The sequence below is a fragment of the Notamacropus eugenii genome, chromosome 5, assembly GCF_028372415.1.
Source record: "Notamacropus eugenii isolate mMacEug1 chromosome 5, mMacEug1.pri_v2, whole genome shotgun sequence".
Lineage (NCBI taxonomy): Eukaryota > Metazoa > Chordata > Mammalia > Diprotodontia > Macropodidae > Notamacropus > Notamacropus eugenii.
In genome coordinates, this window is record NC_092876.1 from 412,651,336 (window position 1) to 412,671,121 (window position 19,786).

At 35.0% G+C, this 19,786-nt stretch overlaps 1 protein-coding gene across 1 annotated transcript in view; it reads right to left on the minus strand.

Annotated features, from left to right (window-relative positions):
• BACE2 (beta-secretase 2) overlaps positions 1–19,786 on the minus strand; it is a 124,356-nt gene that overhangs the window by 12,916 nt on the left and 91,654 nt on the right. The window contains exon 8 of the mRNA XM_072614781.1: positions 18,373–18,541. Coding sequence (XP_072470882.1) covers positions 18,373–18,541 — 169 coding nt within the window. The remainder of the gene's footprint in view (positions 1–18,372; positions 18,542–19,786) is intronic.

Genomic DNA, 19,786 nt, shown 5'->3' on the forward strand with positions numbered 1-19,786 from the left:
AGGAAAGCAGAAATTGGGAAAAATTTATAGACAGTTTATCAGGTAAAGGTCTCATATCTAGGAGGGGCGGAGCCAAGATGGCGGAGTAGAAAGACGCACATACACATAGCTCTGAACCCACAACCCATAGAATGGCTACAGGGAAGTAACTCACGGCGAATTCCGCACCCAGAGGCCACGGAACATAGGAGCGAGGGAGATTTCTGTTCCAGAGAGACCTGCAAACCTTTCACAGGGGGTCCTTCGCGCTGCGGACTGGGCGCCGGGACTGGGAGCTGAGTGCAGCCCTGCCGCGGCCGCGGCACCGAGAGGAAAAGATCCGAGCAGGCTTCACAGACAGGATCTCCAGCGGCCACGCGGGTCCCTCCACCCACAGAGGGATCTGCAAACCTCTTGCAAAAGGTCCGTCGCGCTGCAGACACAAAGCCCAGCCCAGACCTGCTGCGGCCACGGCTGCGGCACCGAGAGAAACAGATCCGAGCAGGCTTCAGGGACGGGATCTCCAGCGGCCGCACAAGTCCCTCCACCCACAGGTGACAGGGGTGGGTGAGAGAGTCTCTTTGGCGGGTCGAGAGGGGAGTGGGGTGCCCCCATAATTCAGGCCCCCCCCCGGGAGGTAGAAGCTGAGAGGCGGCTGCAGACAGGGGCTCCCCAAGTGGGCGGGAGCCTGAATCCATTGCGGAAGCTCTGTGCATAAACCCCCTGAGGGAACTGAGCCTGAGAGGTGGCCCTGCCCCGACCTCAGCACCAGAACATAATCTCATACTGAATAGCAGCCCTGCCCCCGCCAAAAGCCCTGAGGCTGGAAGCAGCATTTGAATCTCAGACCACAAACAGGGGCTGGGAGGATCAGGAGGTGAGGTGGGTGTGAGGAAAATATTCAGAGGTCAAGTCACTGGCTGGGAAAATGCCCAGAAAAGGGAAAAGAAATAAGACTATAGAAGGTTACTTTCTTGGCGAACAGGCATTTCCTCCCTTCCTTTCTGATGAGGAAGAACAATGCTTACCATCAGGCAAAGACACAGAAATCAAGGCTTCTGTGTCCCAGCCCACCCAATGGGCTCAGGCCATGGAAGAGCTCAAAAAGAATTTTGAAAATCAAGTTAGAGAGGTGGAGGAAAAGCTGGGAAGAGAAATGAGAGACATGAAGTCAAAGCATGAACAGCAGATCAGCTCCCTGCTAAGGGAGACCCAAAAAAATGTTGAAGAAATTAACACCTTAAAAACTAGCCTAACTCAATTGGCAAAAGAGGTTCAAAAAGCCAATGAGGAGAAGAATGCTTTCAAAAGAAGAATTAGCCAAATAGAAAAGGAGATTCAAAAGCTCACTGAAGAAAATAATTCTTTCAAAATTAGAATGGAACAGATGGAGGCTAATGACTTTATGAGAAACCAAGAAATCACAAAACAAAACCAAAAGAATGAAAAAATGGAAGATAATGTGAAATATCTCATTGGAAAAACAACTGACCTGGAGAATAGATCCAGGAGAGACAATTTAAAAATTATGGGACTACCTGAAAGCCATGATCAAAAGAAGAGCCTAGACATCATCTTTCATGAAATTATCAAGGAAAACTGCCCTGAGATTCTAGAACCAGAGGGCAAAATAAATATTCAAGGAATCCACAGAACACCGCCTGAAAGAGATCCAAAAAGAGAAACTCCTAGGAACATTGTGGCCAAATTCCAGAGTTCCCAGGTCAAGGAGAAAATACTGCAGGCAGCTAGAAAGAAACAATTCAAGTATTGTGGAAATACAATCAGGATAACACAAGATCTAGCAGCCTCTACATTAAGGGATCGAAGGGCATGGAACAGTATATTCCAGAAGTCAAAGGAACTAGGACTAAAACCAAGAATCACCTACCCAGCAAAACTGACTATAATACTTCAGGGGAAAAATTGGTCTTTCAATGAAATAGAGGATTTTCAAGTATTCTTGATGAAAAGACCAGAGCTGAAAAGAAAATTTGACTTTCAAACACAAGAATGAAGAGAACCATGAAAAGGTGAACAGCAAAGTGAAGTCATAAGGGACTTACTAAAGCTGAACTGTTTACATTCCTACATGGAAAGACAATATTTGTAACTCTTGAAACATTTCAGTATCTGGGTACTGGGTGGGATTACACATGCACACACGCTCACATACATAGAGACAGAGTGCACAGAGTGAATTGAATAGGATGGGATCATATCTTTAAAACAAAATGAAATCAAGCAGTGAGAGAGAAATATATTGGGAAGAGAAAGGGAGAAATTGAATGGGGCAAATTATCTCTCATAAAAGAGGCAATCAAAAGACTCATTAGTGGAGGGATAAAGAGGGGAGGTGAGAGAAAAACATGAAGTCTACTCTCATCACATTCCACTAAAGAAAAGAATAAAGTGCACACTCATTTTGGTAGGAAAACCTATCTCACAATACAGGAAAGTGGGGGATAAGGGGACAAGCAGGGTGGGGGGGATGATAGAAGGGAGGGCATGAGGAGGAGAGTGCAATTCGAGGTCGACACTCATGGGGAGGGATAGGATCAAAAGAGAATAGAAGTAATGGGGGACAGGATAGGATGGAGGGAAATATAGTTAGTCCTATACAACACAACTATTATGGAAGTCATTTGCAAAACTACACAGATATGGCCTATATTGAATTGCTTGCCTTCCAAAGGGAAGGGGTGGGGAGGGAGGGAGGAAGAGAAGTTGGAACTCAAAGTGTTAGGATCAACTGTCAAGTAATGTTCTTGCCACTAGGAAATAAGAAAAACAGGTAAAGGGGTATAGAAAGCTATCTGCCCCTACAGGACAAAAGAGAAGATGGAGACAAGGGCAGAGAGGGATGATAGAAGAGAGAGCAGATTGGTCATAGGGGCAATTAGAATGCTTGGTGTTTGGGGGGGGAGGGGATAAAAGGGGAGAAAATTTGTAACCCAAAATTTTGTGAAAATGAATGTTAAAAGTTAAATAAATAAATTTAATAATTAAAAAAAAAAAAAGGTCTCATATCTAAAAGTCATAAAAAAACTTTGTCAAATCTAATAAGAATATGAATCATTTCCCAATTGACAAATGGTCAGAGACAGGAAAAGGCAGTTTTCCAATGAAGAAATCACAACAATTTCAGTCATTTGAAAAATACTCTATCTACATCATTATTGATTAGAGAAATGTAAACTAAAAAAATCTTGAGATATCATTTTACACCTACCAGATTGGCTACAATGATAGAAGGAAAAAGTGACAAATATTGGAGGAGCTGTGGAAAAATTGGGACACTACTACATTGTTGGTTGAATTGTGAAATGATCTAATCATTTTGGAGATCAATCTGGAATTATGACTAAATTGTTATAAAATCACCTATACCCTTTGACCTGCAATACCACTACTTGGTCTATTTCCAAAGATAATTAGGGGAAAGAAAAGGAAGTCATCTATGTTGTAAAATGTTTATAGCATCTCTCTTTGTGGTGGCAAAGAACTGGGAATTGCAGGGGACAGGCTGAATAAGTGTGGTATATGATTGTGATGGAATGCTACTGTGTTATAAAAAATCATGAGCTCAATCATCTTAGAAAAACATGGAAAAACTTGCATGAAGTAAGGAACAGTGAAATATGCAGAACCAAGAGAATATTATATACGGCAATAGCAATTTGGTTTTTAAAATTTTTTAATTAATTAAATTTTACTTTTCAACATTCATTTCCACAAGATTTTGAGTTCTAAATTTTCTCATTTCTTCTCCCCCCCCAGAAATGGTATGCATTCTGATTACACCTTCTCCCAGTCTGCCCTCCCTTGTCCTCTTTCCCCTTACTTTCTTGTAGGGCAAGATAGAATTCTATACTCAATTGCCTGTATATCTTATTTCCCAGTTGTGTGTAAAAACTATTTTTAACATTTGTTTTTAAAACTCTGAGTTCCAAGTTCTCTCTTTTCTTCCTTCCACATCCACCTTCATTGAGAAGGCAAACAATTCAATGTAGGTTATACATGTGTCATTATGCAAAACATTTCCATCACAGTCATGTTGTGAAAGACTAACTGTATTTCCCTTCATCCTATCTTGCCCTCTCACTTATTCTATTTTCTTTTCTGACCCTGTCCCTTTTCAAAAGTGTTTCCTTTTGACTACCCCCTAACCCAATCTACCCTCCTTTATATGACATCTCCCATCCCCTTCTCCCTTACTCCCTGTAGGGTAAGATACCCAATTGAGTGTGTATGTTATTCCCTCCTTAAGCCAAATCCAATGCAAGTAAAGTTCACTCATTCCCTCTCAACTTCCCCCTCTTCCCCTCTACTCTGAAACCTTTTTCTTGTCTCTTATGTGAGATAATTTATCCCATTCTATCTCTCTATTTCTCCTTTTCCCAATATATTCTTCTCTCACTATTAAATTTTATTTTTAGATATCATCCCTTCATATTCAACTCATCCTGTGCCATCTATCTATCACCTATCTAATCTATCTAATCTATCTTATCTTATCTATCTATCATCTATCTATCTATCTATCTATCTATCTATCTATCTATCTATCTATCTATCTATCTATCTATCTATCTATCTAATTTACTCCATCTACCCAAATGTTGAGAAAGGTCTCATGAGTTACAAATATCATCTTTCCAGGTAGGAATGTAAAGAGTATAATTTTAAAAAGTCCCTTATGACTATTTTTTCCTGTTCACCTTTACATGCTTTTCTTGATTCTTGTATTTGAAAGTCAAATTCTTTATTCAACTCTGGTCTTTGCATTAAGAATGCTTGAAAGTCCTCCATTTAATTGAATATCCATTTTTCCCCTGAAGTATTATACTCAGTTTTACCAGGAAGATGATTCTTGGTTTTAATTCTAGCCCCTCTGACCTCCAGAATACCATATTCCAAGCCCTTCAATACCTTAATGTAGAAGCTGCCAGATCTTGTATTAGCTTGATTGTATTTCCACAATACTTTCATTGTTTCTTTTTGGCTGCTTGCAATATTTTCTCCTTCACCTGGGAACTCTGCAATTTGGCTACCATATTCCTAGGAGTTTTCCTTTTGGGATCTCTTTTAGGTGGTGATTGGTGGATTCTTTCCATTTTTCTTTTCCCCTCTGGTTCTAGAATATCAGGGCAGTTTTCCTTGATAATTTCTTGAAAAATGATGTTGAGGCTCTTTTTTTGATCATGGATTTTAGGTAGTCCAATAATTTTTAAATCATGTCTCCTGGATCTATTTTCCAGGTCAGTTGTTTTTCCAGTGAGATATTTCACATTGTCTTCCATCTCCCAGCCTGGTGTGATAGACAGTTTCTCTTGACCTTCTAGGTTGTCTTGGTCTGGAGATTTGTTTCATTCTGTCATTTTGTCACTTCTGTAGTTCCAGAATTTGTTTAGAGTTATTTTTTACAGGTATTTGGAGAGGTTTGGGGGAGAGGTCAAGCAACTCCCTGCCTTAACTCTGTCATCTTTGCTCCACCCTTGGCAATATATTTTTAAGAACAACATTGAGTGAATAAGTTATTTTGACTATTATAAATACCTAAACTAACTGTAAAGGACATATGAAGAAGGATGCTCTCTGTATCCAGAGAAAGGACTGACACAGAGAATAATGTATAAAATAATTTTACACACACGCAACCACACACACACACACGCTGTTAGGGTCTAATACTAGTTATCTCTAGGGCAGGGTAAGGGAAGGGAAGAAAAAAAAGAATTTTACATGATAATTTCAGATATATTTGAAAGGAATAGCAAATTGTTCACAGTAGATTTGCAGTTTCATGTGCAATCATCTTTTTTATTGTGCTAAGTTATGGAAATACTTGTTTTATTAAATTAAAAATAAAAAAAATGTCCCAAATGTATAAAAATATTTATTGCAGCTCTTTTTGTGGTGGCAAAGAATTGGAAATTGAGGGGGACACCCCATCAATTGGGGAATGGATGAATAAGTTGTAGCACATGAATATAATGGAATACTTTTGTACTGTAAGAAATGATGAACAGGATAGTTTCAGAGAAACTGGAAAGACTTATGTGAACTGATGCTAAGTGAGGTGAGCAGAACCAGGAGAAGCACACAGTACACAGTAAGAGCAGCGATCAACTATGATAGACCTAGCTCCTCTCAGCAATAAAATGACCCAAGACAATTTCAAAAAATTCTGGATGGAAAATTCTATTCACATTCAGAGAATGAACTGATGGAGTCTTGTTGCAGATCAAAGCATACCCTTTTCAATTTCTTTTTTTAATTTTTTAAAATTTTTGTTCTGTTTCTTCTTTCACAACATGATTAATGTGGAAATATGTTTAACACAGTTGCACATATAGAAACTATATCAGATGGTTTGCTGTCTTGGGGAAGTTATAGGGGAGAAAGGGAGAAAAATTTGGAACTCAAAATCATATAAAAATGAATGTTGAAAACTATCTTTACATGAAATTGAAAAAAATAATATTTTTAAAAAAATAACAGCACTGCACTGGGAATCTAAAAGTAAACCACCCTGTTGAAGTAAAGGTATATGATGCCTGACATTTACCATAAACTTTAGAGCACAGAAGTAGAGGAGGAAAAGTTAAAAATCAAATCATCTTATTTTATATTTGATAAAGGCTTCTTAGAAATCCAAGAAGTTGAAATTCATGTTTAAATAAAGTTGGTAGATTATTTTGAATTCTATGTATCAACACTGAACCTATCTTACTGAATCCCTGAAGACTTATTTGAAAAGGACTTTAAGGTGGAGAAATAATGATCTTTAAAATAGTTTTGTATTTTTAGTTTCAGAAACAAATAGTAATTCCATAAAGCAATGTCCCAAAATTATTTATGGGGTTCCTACTGGGAAAATGCCACAGTCCACAGTACAAAGTAAAAGCCATTGACTTAAGTTCTGTGAAAGATGGAAGTTCAGACATGGTGATCCGTTAAAAATCAAAACTTAAGATACTGAATCATAATTCAGACACTGAGTCACAACTTAGATACTGTGACTGGCACATGACCAGTACCCAACCTTGAGTGCCTGGGCATTTACCCTCCAGTGCTGAGTAAAGGCCTGGATGTCTAGGAACATATTAGCCAAAATATTAACTGAACAGAAAGCCCCTCTCCCCTCACCCCCCACAATTTGCAGTGAAGCACTCTATGGCTCTTTGTCCCTTTGTCTGATTTCTATAATTATCATGGTGATTTTTGGGGGTCTTATCAGGGATTCATTGAATTGGCTGACAGTTGCCTGAGATTGCCTCTGTTTGTAAGTATTCATAATGATTGGTTAAACATCTGTAATCAATTTGGAGCACTTTGGAATCAAACTAACCCCACTGTTATGGGGGAGGTATCCCCCAGTCAGGGGATCTTACATTTTTCAATAATTCTTTAGTTAAATATCAGAATTTTAATATATGATAAAGCTTACCTTTTTTCTTTCTTTTTTCCTGTTAAGAATAAAAAGGAAAGAGAAAGCCAGTGCTGAAAATAGAAAGGAATAGATTCTGAAAAAGGGGTGAAGGTATAACAAACATATCTTTTAAAAACACAAAACAACAGGAATCAGTGAACCTTTCCTTAATATGGTAAATATATCTATCTAAAACCAAAACCCAATATTGAATATAATAAGGGAAAACCTTATAATATATAAGAATGTAGAATATATATATATAAGAATATAGAATATAATAAGGAAAAAGCCTTTCTAATAAGTTTAAGGACAAAGTGAGTGCAGCACATGGTCTAAAACTAACTCGACTGCTTCGCTGGAAAGTTAGGTTTGCCAAGAGTGGCTACTATGCCTCTTTTAGAATTCTAGAGGATCCAGAAGGGTTGGATATCAATTTCTAATGCAATATCTCTGAACCTTTACCAGTGTGCTTTCCCCTATGATTATCAATGTATATCAATTAGTTAGCTACATTTATTTGACTTTTTGAAGGGTGTATACATGTTTATTTTTTAAGTTATTGGTACAAAATATTCCTCTGTGCCAAAAAAAAAAAAAGTGACACAGTTTCCCACCAGTACATACAGAGTTAAGAGAAAAATAGATTCTGTCTTAATGAGCACGCTTAGCAACAAAATTATATCATATCTTTGGTTCTTGGAAGTCCTTTTCTCTCTTTGAAGGGATACTCATGAATTTTCCCTTAGATATAGTTCAGCTTCTTTTCTGGGCTCCTTTCAGAGTCTCAAGTTTTCCTTTCCTTAGTGAATCTAGTTTATAGTTGGCTTCCAACTATTGTTCTAGGAACACTTCTAGGACAATGATGAAAAGTCTGAATCCCCTCTAAAGTCCACAAAGTTGTACTAGGTTAACAGGGGTAGGAGTGGGGATTGAAACTGAGGCCAGGATTCTTCTCCCCTCATCCCAAGTGATTCCTCATCAGCAGTTTGATTTGAATGGTATTCACCACTACTATGCCTGATGTTCTACTGAATACAAATTATACCCCAACAGGCAATAACTAAGTCTCCTTAACTAATCCAGACATACATCTTGTTCAATCAATCTCTTTTTTCCAATGGTTTTCAATTGTTCTTAAAATGATCTAGAATTTTTTTCATACTTAGGCTAAAGAATTTAATTAATTGGAGCAATTGTTTTCATGTGGTTAAAATATTAGAGTATAGTATCTTTGTTAGTTACTTTACGAAAGTCAAGGGATTGAATGACTCAATTGATTCCCACACAAAGCGGGGTTTTCGTGACTATTTTTTGACAGAGAGGTAGAAATGCTAGATATAGCAATCATAAGAGAAAAAGGATTTGAGAGAAGAAGCACAGGCAAAGAGGAAGTAAAAGTATCACTTTTTGCAGATGAGTGTTGGTATGCTTAGAGAAGTCTAAGGAGTCAATAGAAAAATAAGCTGCATTTTTAGCAAAGTAACAGGCTGGAAAATCAATCCCCACAAATTATTACCCTTTTAGAAAATTACCAACAAAACACAGCAGGAAGAGTAAAAAAGATAAAAAATAACTAAACAGTGTATAAAATGCTTGGCAATTCACCTATGATGATACACACAGAAACTAAACAAATACAGCCATAACATATTCTTTACAGAAATATAGCCCTGAATAACTGAAGGGCAGTTAAGTGATTGTAGTTGGACTTGCTGAAATAATACAAATGACAATATATCTAAGTTAATTTATGTATTCAAAGACATGGCATTTGAATTAGGAAATGATCACATTATAGAGCTTGAAAAAATAATAAATTTATTGTGGCACAAGGAAAGGTCAAGAGTGTCAAGGAAAATGTAAAAAAAAAAAAACACTGGAAAGAAGCTCCAAAGGGATACATGCTTTGTACGTATAAAAGGATACGTCTTAAAGTCATAACCCACTCCCTTTTATAAATGTTTTTTCTAAAATGTGACATCCCAAACTGAATAGAAAAGTATAGATTTGATCTGACAAAGACACAGGGTTAATGAGGGGTTACCGACAATCTCCTTAGGCATCTGTGCCTTAACACAGGCTGAGATCCCTTCTTGAATTTTCCTCATTTCTTCAATATAGTTTTAACACATCTCTCACCCTTTTTGCTGTCCTAAACTTTCCTTGCTAGCTTCAGCTCATTCTAACCTTTGATAAACATGCAACTTTTTACTGTACCATGCTGTTATCTTATATTTTTTTATACATTTGTAAAATGTAAGTTGGTTAATTAGTAGTTCTTTGTGCATACAAATATCTTGATTGTTTAAAAATCTTAAAAATGGAAACTTTCAGAGGGTTTTGAACCCATTTGTTAATTATAAAAAGGGTAAATTTCAACAAAAAACCTTGGTATAATTGGTAGGATTGAAAAATGAATATAATTAATTACAGTCAATGATGCACTTTTCTTCATGTGGGGATCAATTTGCATTTCATCTTTCAATTATGACGGCCATGAAAATCAAGTATTGAAATAAATTGAATTTAGAAGTATGTATATTAATACCCTTCCCCACCTCCCCACATATGAAGATGTTCTTCTTAATAATCTACATGAATATATTACTATGGCTTAAATGTGAATCTAGCTTCTTGAAGGTTATGCCAGTGGAATGCAAGCTCTGGCAAGAAAAGCTTTGAGTATGACTCTAGGAATAGACTGAATCTACTGTCCAAGGAACAATCTAATTAACTACAGAGAGGCATATCATTAGTAGACAGCCCAGTAGGTGATGATATATTTTTTTTTCGCCAAGGCAACACATGAAAAAATAAAAATTTAAAATATCTTTCCATTCCAAATTGATGAGAGCAGAGTTATCTAAAAGGGGAAAGAGGATGCAGTTATCTGACCTTCCACAAACTTTTGAATATTGGTACTATAAATGTGAGTCCAATGACTGAATAGATACAGAAGCTCAATTCATCGATCTTGATCACTATAAACGAGAACAGAAGAAAGAGTTTGCAAGTATATAGAAGGTTAGCTCACAAGCATTTCTTGGAGAGGCAAAGGAAGGAAATGATGGAGTGAGTTTTATTATACACCCAAAGGTAAAGGGAAATATTTTATGGGTTATCTAATTATCATTTATTAGGGTACTAATGATAACTATTTGTAGAAGTAATACACCATGAGAATATTTCTAGCTTACACAAGAAGATGAGCTGCAGAAGGTGGATAGAGATAGAGAAATTCTACAAATAACTTGAGAAGAATCTTCAAAATAAATAAAAATATACTGATACCTGGTGACTTCAGTTTAAATGTGGGGAAAGATTACAATCGTAAGATATATATATATATATATATACATATATATATGTGTATATATATATATATATATATACACACACATATATATATATATATATATATATATATAGGAAAGCATGATTTGCTGGGAAGAAGGAATGAAAGGTACCAAAGGCTTATAAATTAGATTTAAGATTCATACTATCACATCATCAGTGTTTTAGTCAAGAAAAGAATTGGTAGGCACTGGATATGGCAAACATTTCAAAAAAAATTAAATAAATAGTACGTAACTGATAGCAAATAGTGAGGGGTGAAGGGAATTGTTTTTGAATCTGACGGTAGACAAAAGATAAAGCCAGGTTGCCATGAATACACAGTAAAATAGATTCCTCAATGTTAAGATCATAATACATATTTAAAAACAATATGAAAAACTAACAATAAAAAGAAGTTATGAAATTTAATTTAGAAGACTTTAATCCTAACTTACTAAAATATTAATAAGAAATGGGCAACAGAAATAGCATTGACACAGAACAGAATTTCATCATGAAGTTTAAATTAATTGCCACAACAAGAGAACAATTTCTTTAATCAGCAAATATCTGTTTTGTCAGAAAGAGTTTGATACAAAAGACGCAGAACTGGGTTAAAGATATAAACTCATCTCTATATACTAAGAAATGGCCATTGGCAATTAGGAGTAGGAATGTCTCATAAAGAAGAGAGGAGGCAGAGGGTAAAACCAGGTTATTTATTTCATTCTATATTTAAACCCCAATAGAATTGTATATATAACTGCACGTTTTGTTTTTTTTTTAAGTATAAAAGACCATTCTGTGCAGATTTCAAAGATGATCTATCTGGTCTTCCTACTTTTCTTTTTTCCATTAAAAATGGAAATAGCTCTTTTTTTCCATTACAAAATGCTCCTCCTTTCCTTTCTCTCTTCTTTCCTTCCTTCTCATATAGAGAAATTGCTGACCTGCTCACTCCCCTATTTAAGTGAGAAAAAGTCCATGTAACAAATTTCTTCATTGGCTATATCTGAAAATGTCTCATTTCGATATCAAGCTCATCACTTCTCTATCAAGACATGGGCAATAAACTTCATCATCATTATTCTTCAATAATGATCTTTTGTCTTGAATAAAGTACTCAGATTTTTAGTTGTTTTTCTTTATATTTTTGCCATTTCTCCTAGTTGTAGTCACTTTAAAATTCATTAAAATCTTTTTGTTTTCCCCAAGCTAATAGGAAATAGAATCTCTCTTTTAAATATCTCTAATTTAGAGCAGTGGTGTCAGGCTTAACTAGAAATGAGGTCACTAATCTGTACATAAGAATCCCTGTATGCCACATATTGATCTAGTTTTAAAATGTAATATTGTCAATGTTTTATTGTATATTTATTTATTTTGTTAAATGTTTTCCAATTACATTTTAGTCTGGTTCTGGGGCACTTGGGAATGTTGTTGGCTGTGTGATTGATATCTTTGATTTAGAGCATTTTAAAAACATAATTACTGATGCAATGGATTCTTTTTTATTTTTTGAAAACTGCTGGATTCTTCCCTGGAAGCACCAAAATCTTGTAGACTTCCATAAGTAGCTTTGAAAACAGTAGGGTGATAAGGTCTGAAGTTTGGCACTGTGCCTTCCCACTTGTAGATACATAGACCTCAACTTTAAAATAAAATCCAAAGTCAAGAAATAGGTTGGGAAAGTGAGCAAACAATAAAACTATAAAAGCTACTACAGTAACAGAGAAGACCAAGACATAAACCCAGAACAAGACTGAAAAAAATAGCTACCAAAAAACCTCAAAGAAATATGCTAATTGGACCCAAAACTAACAAGAATTTTGAAGAGATAAGTGTAGTAGAGGAAATATTGAGAAAAGAAATGAGAATAATGCAAAAAATGACAATAAGGAAAAGGATACAGTTATTGGCAGAGTTGTGGATAAACAGGCACTCTTGGTGGAGTCATATACTAGTTGAGCAATTCTCAGAAGCAATTTAGAACTATAATCACAAAATTACTAAATTATGCATACCCTTCTACCCAATGACAGTATTATTAAACCTGTAGCCTAAAAAGATAACTGAAATAGGAAGTAGGCACATATGTACAAAAATATCTACAGTAATTTTTTTCTGGTAGCAAAGAACTGATATAGTGAATTAGCAAATAACTAAAAATTATGGTAAATGAATTTAATAAAATGTTATTACACCCTAAGAAATAATCATGAAAAAGATGTTTTCCAAGAAATGAGAGTGAAGAAAAAAAATGATGAAAAGAAAATTAACAGCTTGGTAAAAACAGGAAAAAAAATTATGAAGAAAATAGAATCTTAAAAAAGACCAGAATTGCCCAAAATGTAAATGAAGTACAAAAATCCACTGAAGAGAAGTCATTAAAAGTATAATTGGCCAAATGGGAAAAAAAAAGGTACAAAATTTCACTAAAGACAATAATTCCTTAAAAATTAGAATTAGGGAAGTGGAATCATTTTATGAGACATCCAGAAACAAGAAAAGCAAGAAAAAGAGTGAAGAAAAAGAGGAAAATATGAAATATCTCATCAGAAATACAGCTGACCTGGAAAAGAGATCAAAGAGAGATAATGTAAGAATTACTGGATTACCTGAAAGTCACTATCAAAGAAAGAGCCCAAATATCATATTTCAAAAAATTGTCAAGGAAAACTGCCCTAATATCTTAGATACAGAGGGTAAAATAGAGGATCACAAAAGATTTAACAGCTTCTACATTAGTAGAGGAGAGGGCTTGGCATATGATATTCTGGAAAGCAAAGAATCTATGATTACAACCAAGAATAACCTACTCAGCATAACTAAGTGTACTCCTTCAGGGGAAAAATGGATATTTAATGAAATAGAAGACATTAAAGCATTCCTGATGAAAAGACCAGGGCTGGATAGAAAATTTGAAATTAAAACTGAAGACTCAAGAAGAGTACAAATAGCCAACATGAAAGAATTATCATAAGGGAATCAAAAATGTTAAACTGTTTATATTCCTATATTAGAAATGATATATGTCATTTCTAAGAATTTCACCATTATTACAGCAGTTAAAAGAAGCCTAAATAGACATAAGGCATGGGTATAAATTGATTATGTTGGAATGATCTCCAAAAGAAATGAAGGGGTAAGAAAAAGGGGTGTATTGGAACAAGGGGAAGGGAATGATCAAATTGGGAAAATCTCACAAAAGAGGCATGCAAGAAAGAGCTTTTATAATGAAGGGAAAAATGAGACAGAGGTAGCAGACAATACTTGAATCTCATCTTTATTAGCATGGTTTAAAAATGGAAGAACATATACACACATATGTGTATATGTATATATGTACACACATATACATACATACACATACTCAACAATATAGAGATATGTAACTTACCTAGTAGAGAAATAGGAGGAGAAGATGACAAGAAAAGGGGGAAGGGGGAACAAAACAAAAGGTGCAAGTAGATTAAGGGAGGCAATGGTTAGAAGCAAACTTGACTTTTGAGGAAGAACAGGATAAAAAGAGAGGAAGAAACAGAAGAATATGGGATGGAGGGCAATAGTAAGTATGACTGTGAATGTGAATGAATGAGCTTACCTATAAAAATGGAATCAGATAGTAGAATGGATTAGAAACCAGAATCTAACACTTTGTTGTGTATAAGAGACACACTTGAAACAGAAATGCACAGATTTAAAACAAAGAAACAGAATCTAATTTCCTTCAACTGAAGTAAAAAAAGCAGAGGTAGCAATCATATCAGAAAAAGCAAAAACAAAAGATAGACCTATTGAAAGAGACAATAAGGGAAACTACATTATATAAAAAGTGTCAAAGACAATATAGTAAAATAAAAAATGTCTTTAGAAAATTTCTCTGATAAAGGCTTCATTTCTCAAATATATACAGTATAGAACTCAGTCAAACTTACAAAAATAAGATCCATTTCACAACTGATAAGTGGTCAAAGGATATAAACAGGTAGTTTTCGGAAGAAGAAATCAAAACTATATATAGTCATATAAAAAAACATTCTAAATCTCTATTGGTGACAAGTGCAAATCAAAACAACTATAAGGTACCAGCTCGTACGTATCAGAAATGACAGATGCTGTAAGGATTGAGTGAAAAACAGGTATAGTAATGAACTATTGGTGGAGTAGTGAACTGGTCCAAACACTCTAATGAACAATTTGGAACTATGACCAAAAGGCTATACAATTGCATACACTTGGCCCAACAATACCATTAATAGGTCTATATCCCATAGAGATCAAAGAAAAAGGACCTATATGTAAAAAATATTTATAGCAGTTTTTTGTGGTGGCAAAGAATAAGAAATCGAGTGGGAAATGGCTAAGTAAGTTGTATCATATAATTGTGATGGAGTACTATTGTCCTATAAGAAATGAAGGAGTGGTTTGAAAGAAACATAACAAAACCTGTATGAACTGATGCAAAGTGAAGTGAGAAGAACTGGGAAATCATTGTGCATAGTAACAGCAATGTTGCAATGACGATCAACTGTGAAAGACTTGGCTACTCTGATCCATATGATGATCAAAGACAATTCCAAGGATTTATGATGAAAAAATGCCACCCACCTCCTGAGAGGAAATTGATGAACTCTGAGTGCAAATCAAAGTATAATTTTTTCACTTTATTTTCCTGATTTTTTTGAAATATGGATTATATGTAAATGTTTTGTCTGATTTTACATGTATGATTGATATCATTTTGCTTACCTTCTCAGTGGGTGGGACAGGTGGTCAGAGGATACTAAGAACTTAAAATTTAAAACTAAAAGAATATAAAAACATTAATACTTTAAAACTACCTTTTTATGGCCTTTGGCCTTTCTTATGGGAAATGGGTCTTCTTACTCTAGTAAGGTTGAACCAGTTCCTTTTATGTTTTTGATATGAGAACTTTATAAAAGAAATGCTATTAATTTTCTCAGTTAACCATTTCCTTTCTAATTTTTGCTGAACTGGTTTTGTAGAAAACCAGTAGAACTGGAACTATGTAGAAAAATTGTCTATTTTGTTTTGTATGGTTTTCCCTATCTCTTCTTCACCTTCACCTACTCATAGACCAAAAAGTTCATTTCTTCATTTTTCCTCTAATCTGTTTAGGTTGTTGGTCCTTATGTCTAAAGCACACATATATTTGAACTTTTATTGGTATGTGGTGTGAGATGTTCATTTAAATGTAGTTGCTGTCTGTATTTCAATAGTGAAGGGGAGGGAGTTTGGGTATATTGAATACTAGGCTACCAGGTTCATTTCCTTTTTATATTTTATACCTAATCTAACCTAATAATAAATATTCTGTTTTACAGCCTATACAAGTTTGATACTTTTATATTATTTCCCTTGAGAATGTTGATGTTTTGTTCCTCTAGGTGAATTTTGTTGCTCTTTTTTACCAACTGTATAAAAATCCTTTGATAGTTTGATTGTTGTGGCATTTTAGGTAGCATTGTCATTTTTATCATATTAACATGGTCCAACCACAAATAATCAATTTCCAGTTATATTTCTACCTTTATAAAAGCAAGTGTATTACAATTTCTTTTATATATTTGCAGTTTGGTAGAGAGACGTAATTTATGAAATCTGTAACTATTTTGAATGCAATTTCTCTTTCTACCTCTTCCTGGTGAAGAATGCTTATGATTCTTGTAGATTTCACATACAACAACTTTGATGAATTTATTGTTTAATTTCAACTGGGTCTTCACTTTACAAAGACAGTCCTTTTAGTCTTTAATTGACTCTATTTAACTCAACATAATTGGTGTTCCAATCTCTTTTCTGTTTAAGTCTTCCACACAATCCTGCCTTGTCATCCTTATAGCTGAGGATACCATCTTACATTTTGCCATGAAAATTGGGGCTATTCAGGAGGTTCTCGCTGAACAAACTGTTGACAACCCCTTTACTCCCATACATGATTTCCTCCTTTACTTGAGCCTCTGATCAAGAAGTGGCACCTCATTAAGGTCAACTCCTCTACAGGGATCCTTGTAGATCCTCCTACCCGTTCTCATCTTTCAAAAAGATTCCTATTACCATCACTCATCTCTCTCATCTTAAATCTCTTTATGCCTACAAAGTCCTTCATTGTTGCTACCTATAAACATGCTCAAGTCTCCCCTATCTTTAAAAAAGCGCTCAGTAGGTCTTACCATTCCTGCTATGTATAATACATACTTAGCCTCCCCTGTCTAGTGATTTCTTCCTAATTTTCATATATCTTGATCTCTTTGTAGCATTTTCACACTAAAGATGGTTCCTCTTTTCCTGGATAAATTTTCCCCTTTGGACTTTGGTGACACTTCTCTTTTTTTTGGTTTTCCCTCCTACCTGTCTGATAATTTCTAAGTCTCCTTTGATTAATAACTGTGAGTATAACAGCAAGACTCTTCTCTGAGCCCTCTTTTCTTCTCTTTCTCTACACTATCTTACTTGGTAATCTTACCTGTTCCCATGAGTTCATGAGAGTTCATAATCTATTTATCTTGCCCTATTCTCTCTTATGTTCTCCAGTCCCATACCACAAACTGCTTATTATACATTTTGGAATGAAGGCCCTGTAGAGACATGTGAAACTCAACATGTTGAAATCAGATCACATTTTCTGTTCCCACAAACTCATCTCCCAATTATTGCTGAAGGCACTGTTTTGGTGTCATTCTTGCCTCCTGTTATCCCACTGCCAAATCTTATTCCTATCTCTATAATATCCTCCACATACATTTCTTTCTTTTCATGTACAACTTTGAATCATCCTCTGTAAAAATGCCAAAATGTGACTTTCCTGAAGTGCAAGTCTGACCAAATCACTTTTCCCTCCCTCATTCATTCACTTCCATTTATTAACTTTATAATCATATATAAAATCATGTGTTTTAAATCCCTTTTCAATTTGGTCCTTTACTACCTTTCTAGAATTCTTAAATCATCATTTCCCTACAAGCATTCTACAGTTCAATCACACTGACCTTACTTGCTATTCCTCTAATACAATACTTCATTTCCTTTGTATTTTATGTCCCTTTCTAGGGGCTATGCCCCATCCCTGTGATCCCATACTCATAGAATCCCTAGTTTCTTTGAATACACAGAAGAAGCATCATCATCAAGAGGTCACTCATGATTCCTTTGTTTGCTAGTGTTTTTCTCTCCAAGATCATCTTGGGTCCACTTTATAGCAGATACACACACACATGTATATGCTTCATTATTATCCCCAAAACAAGGGAATATGTATGCCTATTCTTCTCCCTTGTCTATTTTTCTTCTCTATATTCTCAGAAAATATAACTTGGAAGAATCGGGAACCAAAAAGGTCTTGACATTCTAGAACAACTGATTAAAACAAAATTTTAAAAAGGCAAAATTTAAGAGAGAGATATGAGGAGAGCTATGCTTCATTAAAAAAAAATCAACTGCAAGTTGATTCAAGATGAAGTTCAAGATGTCAAATTATACTGCAAAATAGTATCATTAAAATGATTTGGTACTAATTTGCCAAATTTGTTTATAGGAAGTATTTTTAGTGAAGGCAAAACGAACTTAAGCAGTAAGATAATTCAAGAATTACTTACCTGCACAGGAACTCAATGCAAATCCTATCCTTTTCTGAGCTCTGTCAAATACAACATAGAAACCTTCCATGACTGTAGCACCAATTACAAGAGCATTAGTAGAAGATGAGATGCCAAATCGGTAACATCCATAATCTGAGTCAATTCCCAATATAGGAAGAATATAAAGCTGTAATTTGAAAGAGAGGAAAAAAACAAGAAACCATATTAGCTCATCAGTAACAGAGAACTCACTATACATGTAACACTATACAAGTTACTGAGAATTTATTTTTTAAAATTAAAAAAATGTAGTTTTATTTCCCTTATTAACATGCAATTATTTCCCGCTCATTCCACCTTCTCACCAATGAGCAATGAAAGAAAACAAGAGAAAAAATAAGCTGCATAATAAATATACACATTTCAAGTGAAACAAATTTTTACATTGGCCATATCAAGAAAATGAATGTCAGTCCTCACTTTTAAGTCTCTCACTTCTCTGGCCAGAGTGGTGCCTAGTGTGCTTCATCCTCAATCCTCTGGAATTATGCTTGGTCATGTGCATTCTTCAGGGTTCTCATCTTTCAAAGATGTTTTTCTTTAGAACAAAATTTTATAAATTGCTCTCCTAGCTCTGCTCACTGTGTTCTGTATCAGATTACAGATATCTTTTCAGTTTGCTCTTAAAATGTTCATTTAATAATTTATTATGGCACAATAATATCCTATTTCATTTGTATGCCATACTTAGTTTATCCATCCCCCACTTGGTCATCCCCTTAGTTACCAGTTTTTGTTTTTCCACTAGAAAAAGGGCGGATGTAAAAATTTTAGTTCACATGGGTCCTTTTCCTCTTTCTTGGATTTCTTTGGGGGTACAAGCATCATAGTAACATAGTTGGATCAATGTGTATTTTCAGTTTGATAACTTTGGTGGCGCAGTTGTTTCCTGAATGACTGAACCAACTCACAGCTACACTAATGGTACATCAGAAAGTCTGTTTCCTCATAAGCCCCCTAAAATTTGTCATTTCCTCTTTGTGTCATCTTTTAGCAACCAAATAGGAACATGAGAGTTGCTTTGATTTGAATTTCCCTAATTATTAGTGATTTGGAGTATTTTTTTCCACATGGCTATCAGTAGCGCAGAATATTTTCCCCTTTGAACTCTGACCATTTTTATCTTTTGACCATTTATAATTTGGGAATGGCTTATAAATTTGAATCAGTTCTTTACATATCTTTTCTCAGTTAATTGTTTCTCATAATTTTAACTGCACTGTACTCATTTGTACATTGCACAAACAATGTACATTGTATATATAAATATACATTTGTACATAAATTTCATGCAATCACAATTATTAATTTTCTTTTCAGTGATCCTTTGTGTAAGGTACATGAAATATCTGCTTAGCAATCTCACTGAAAG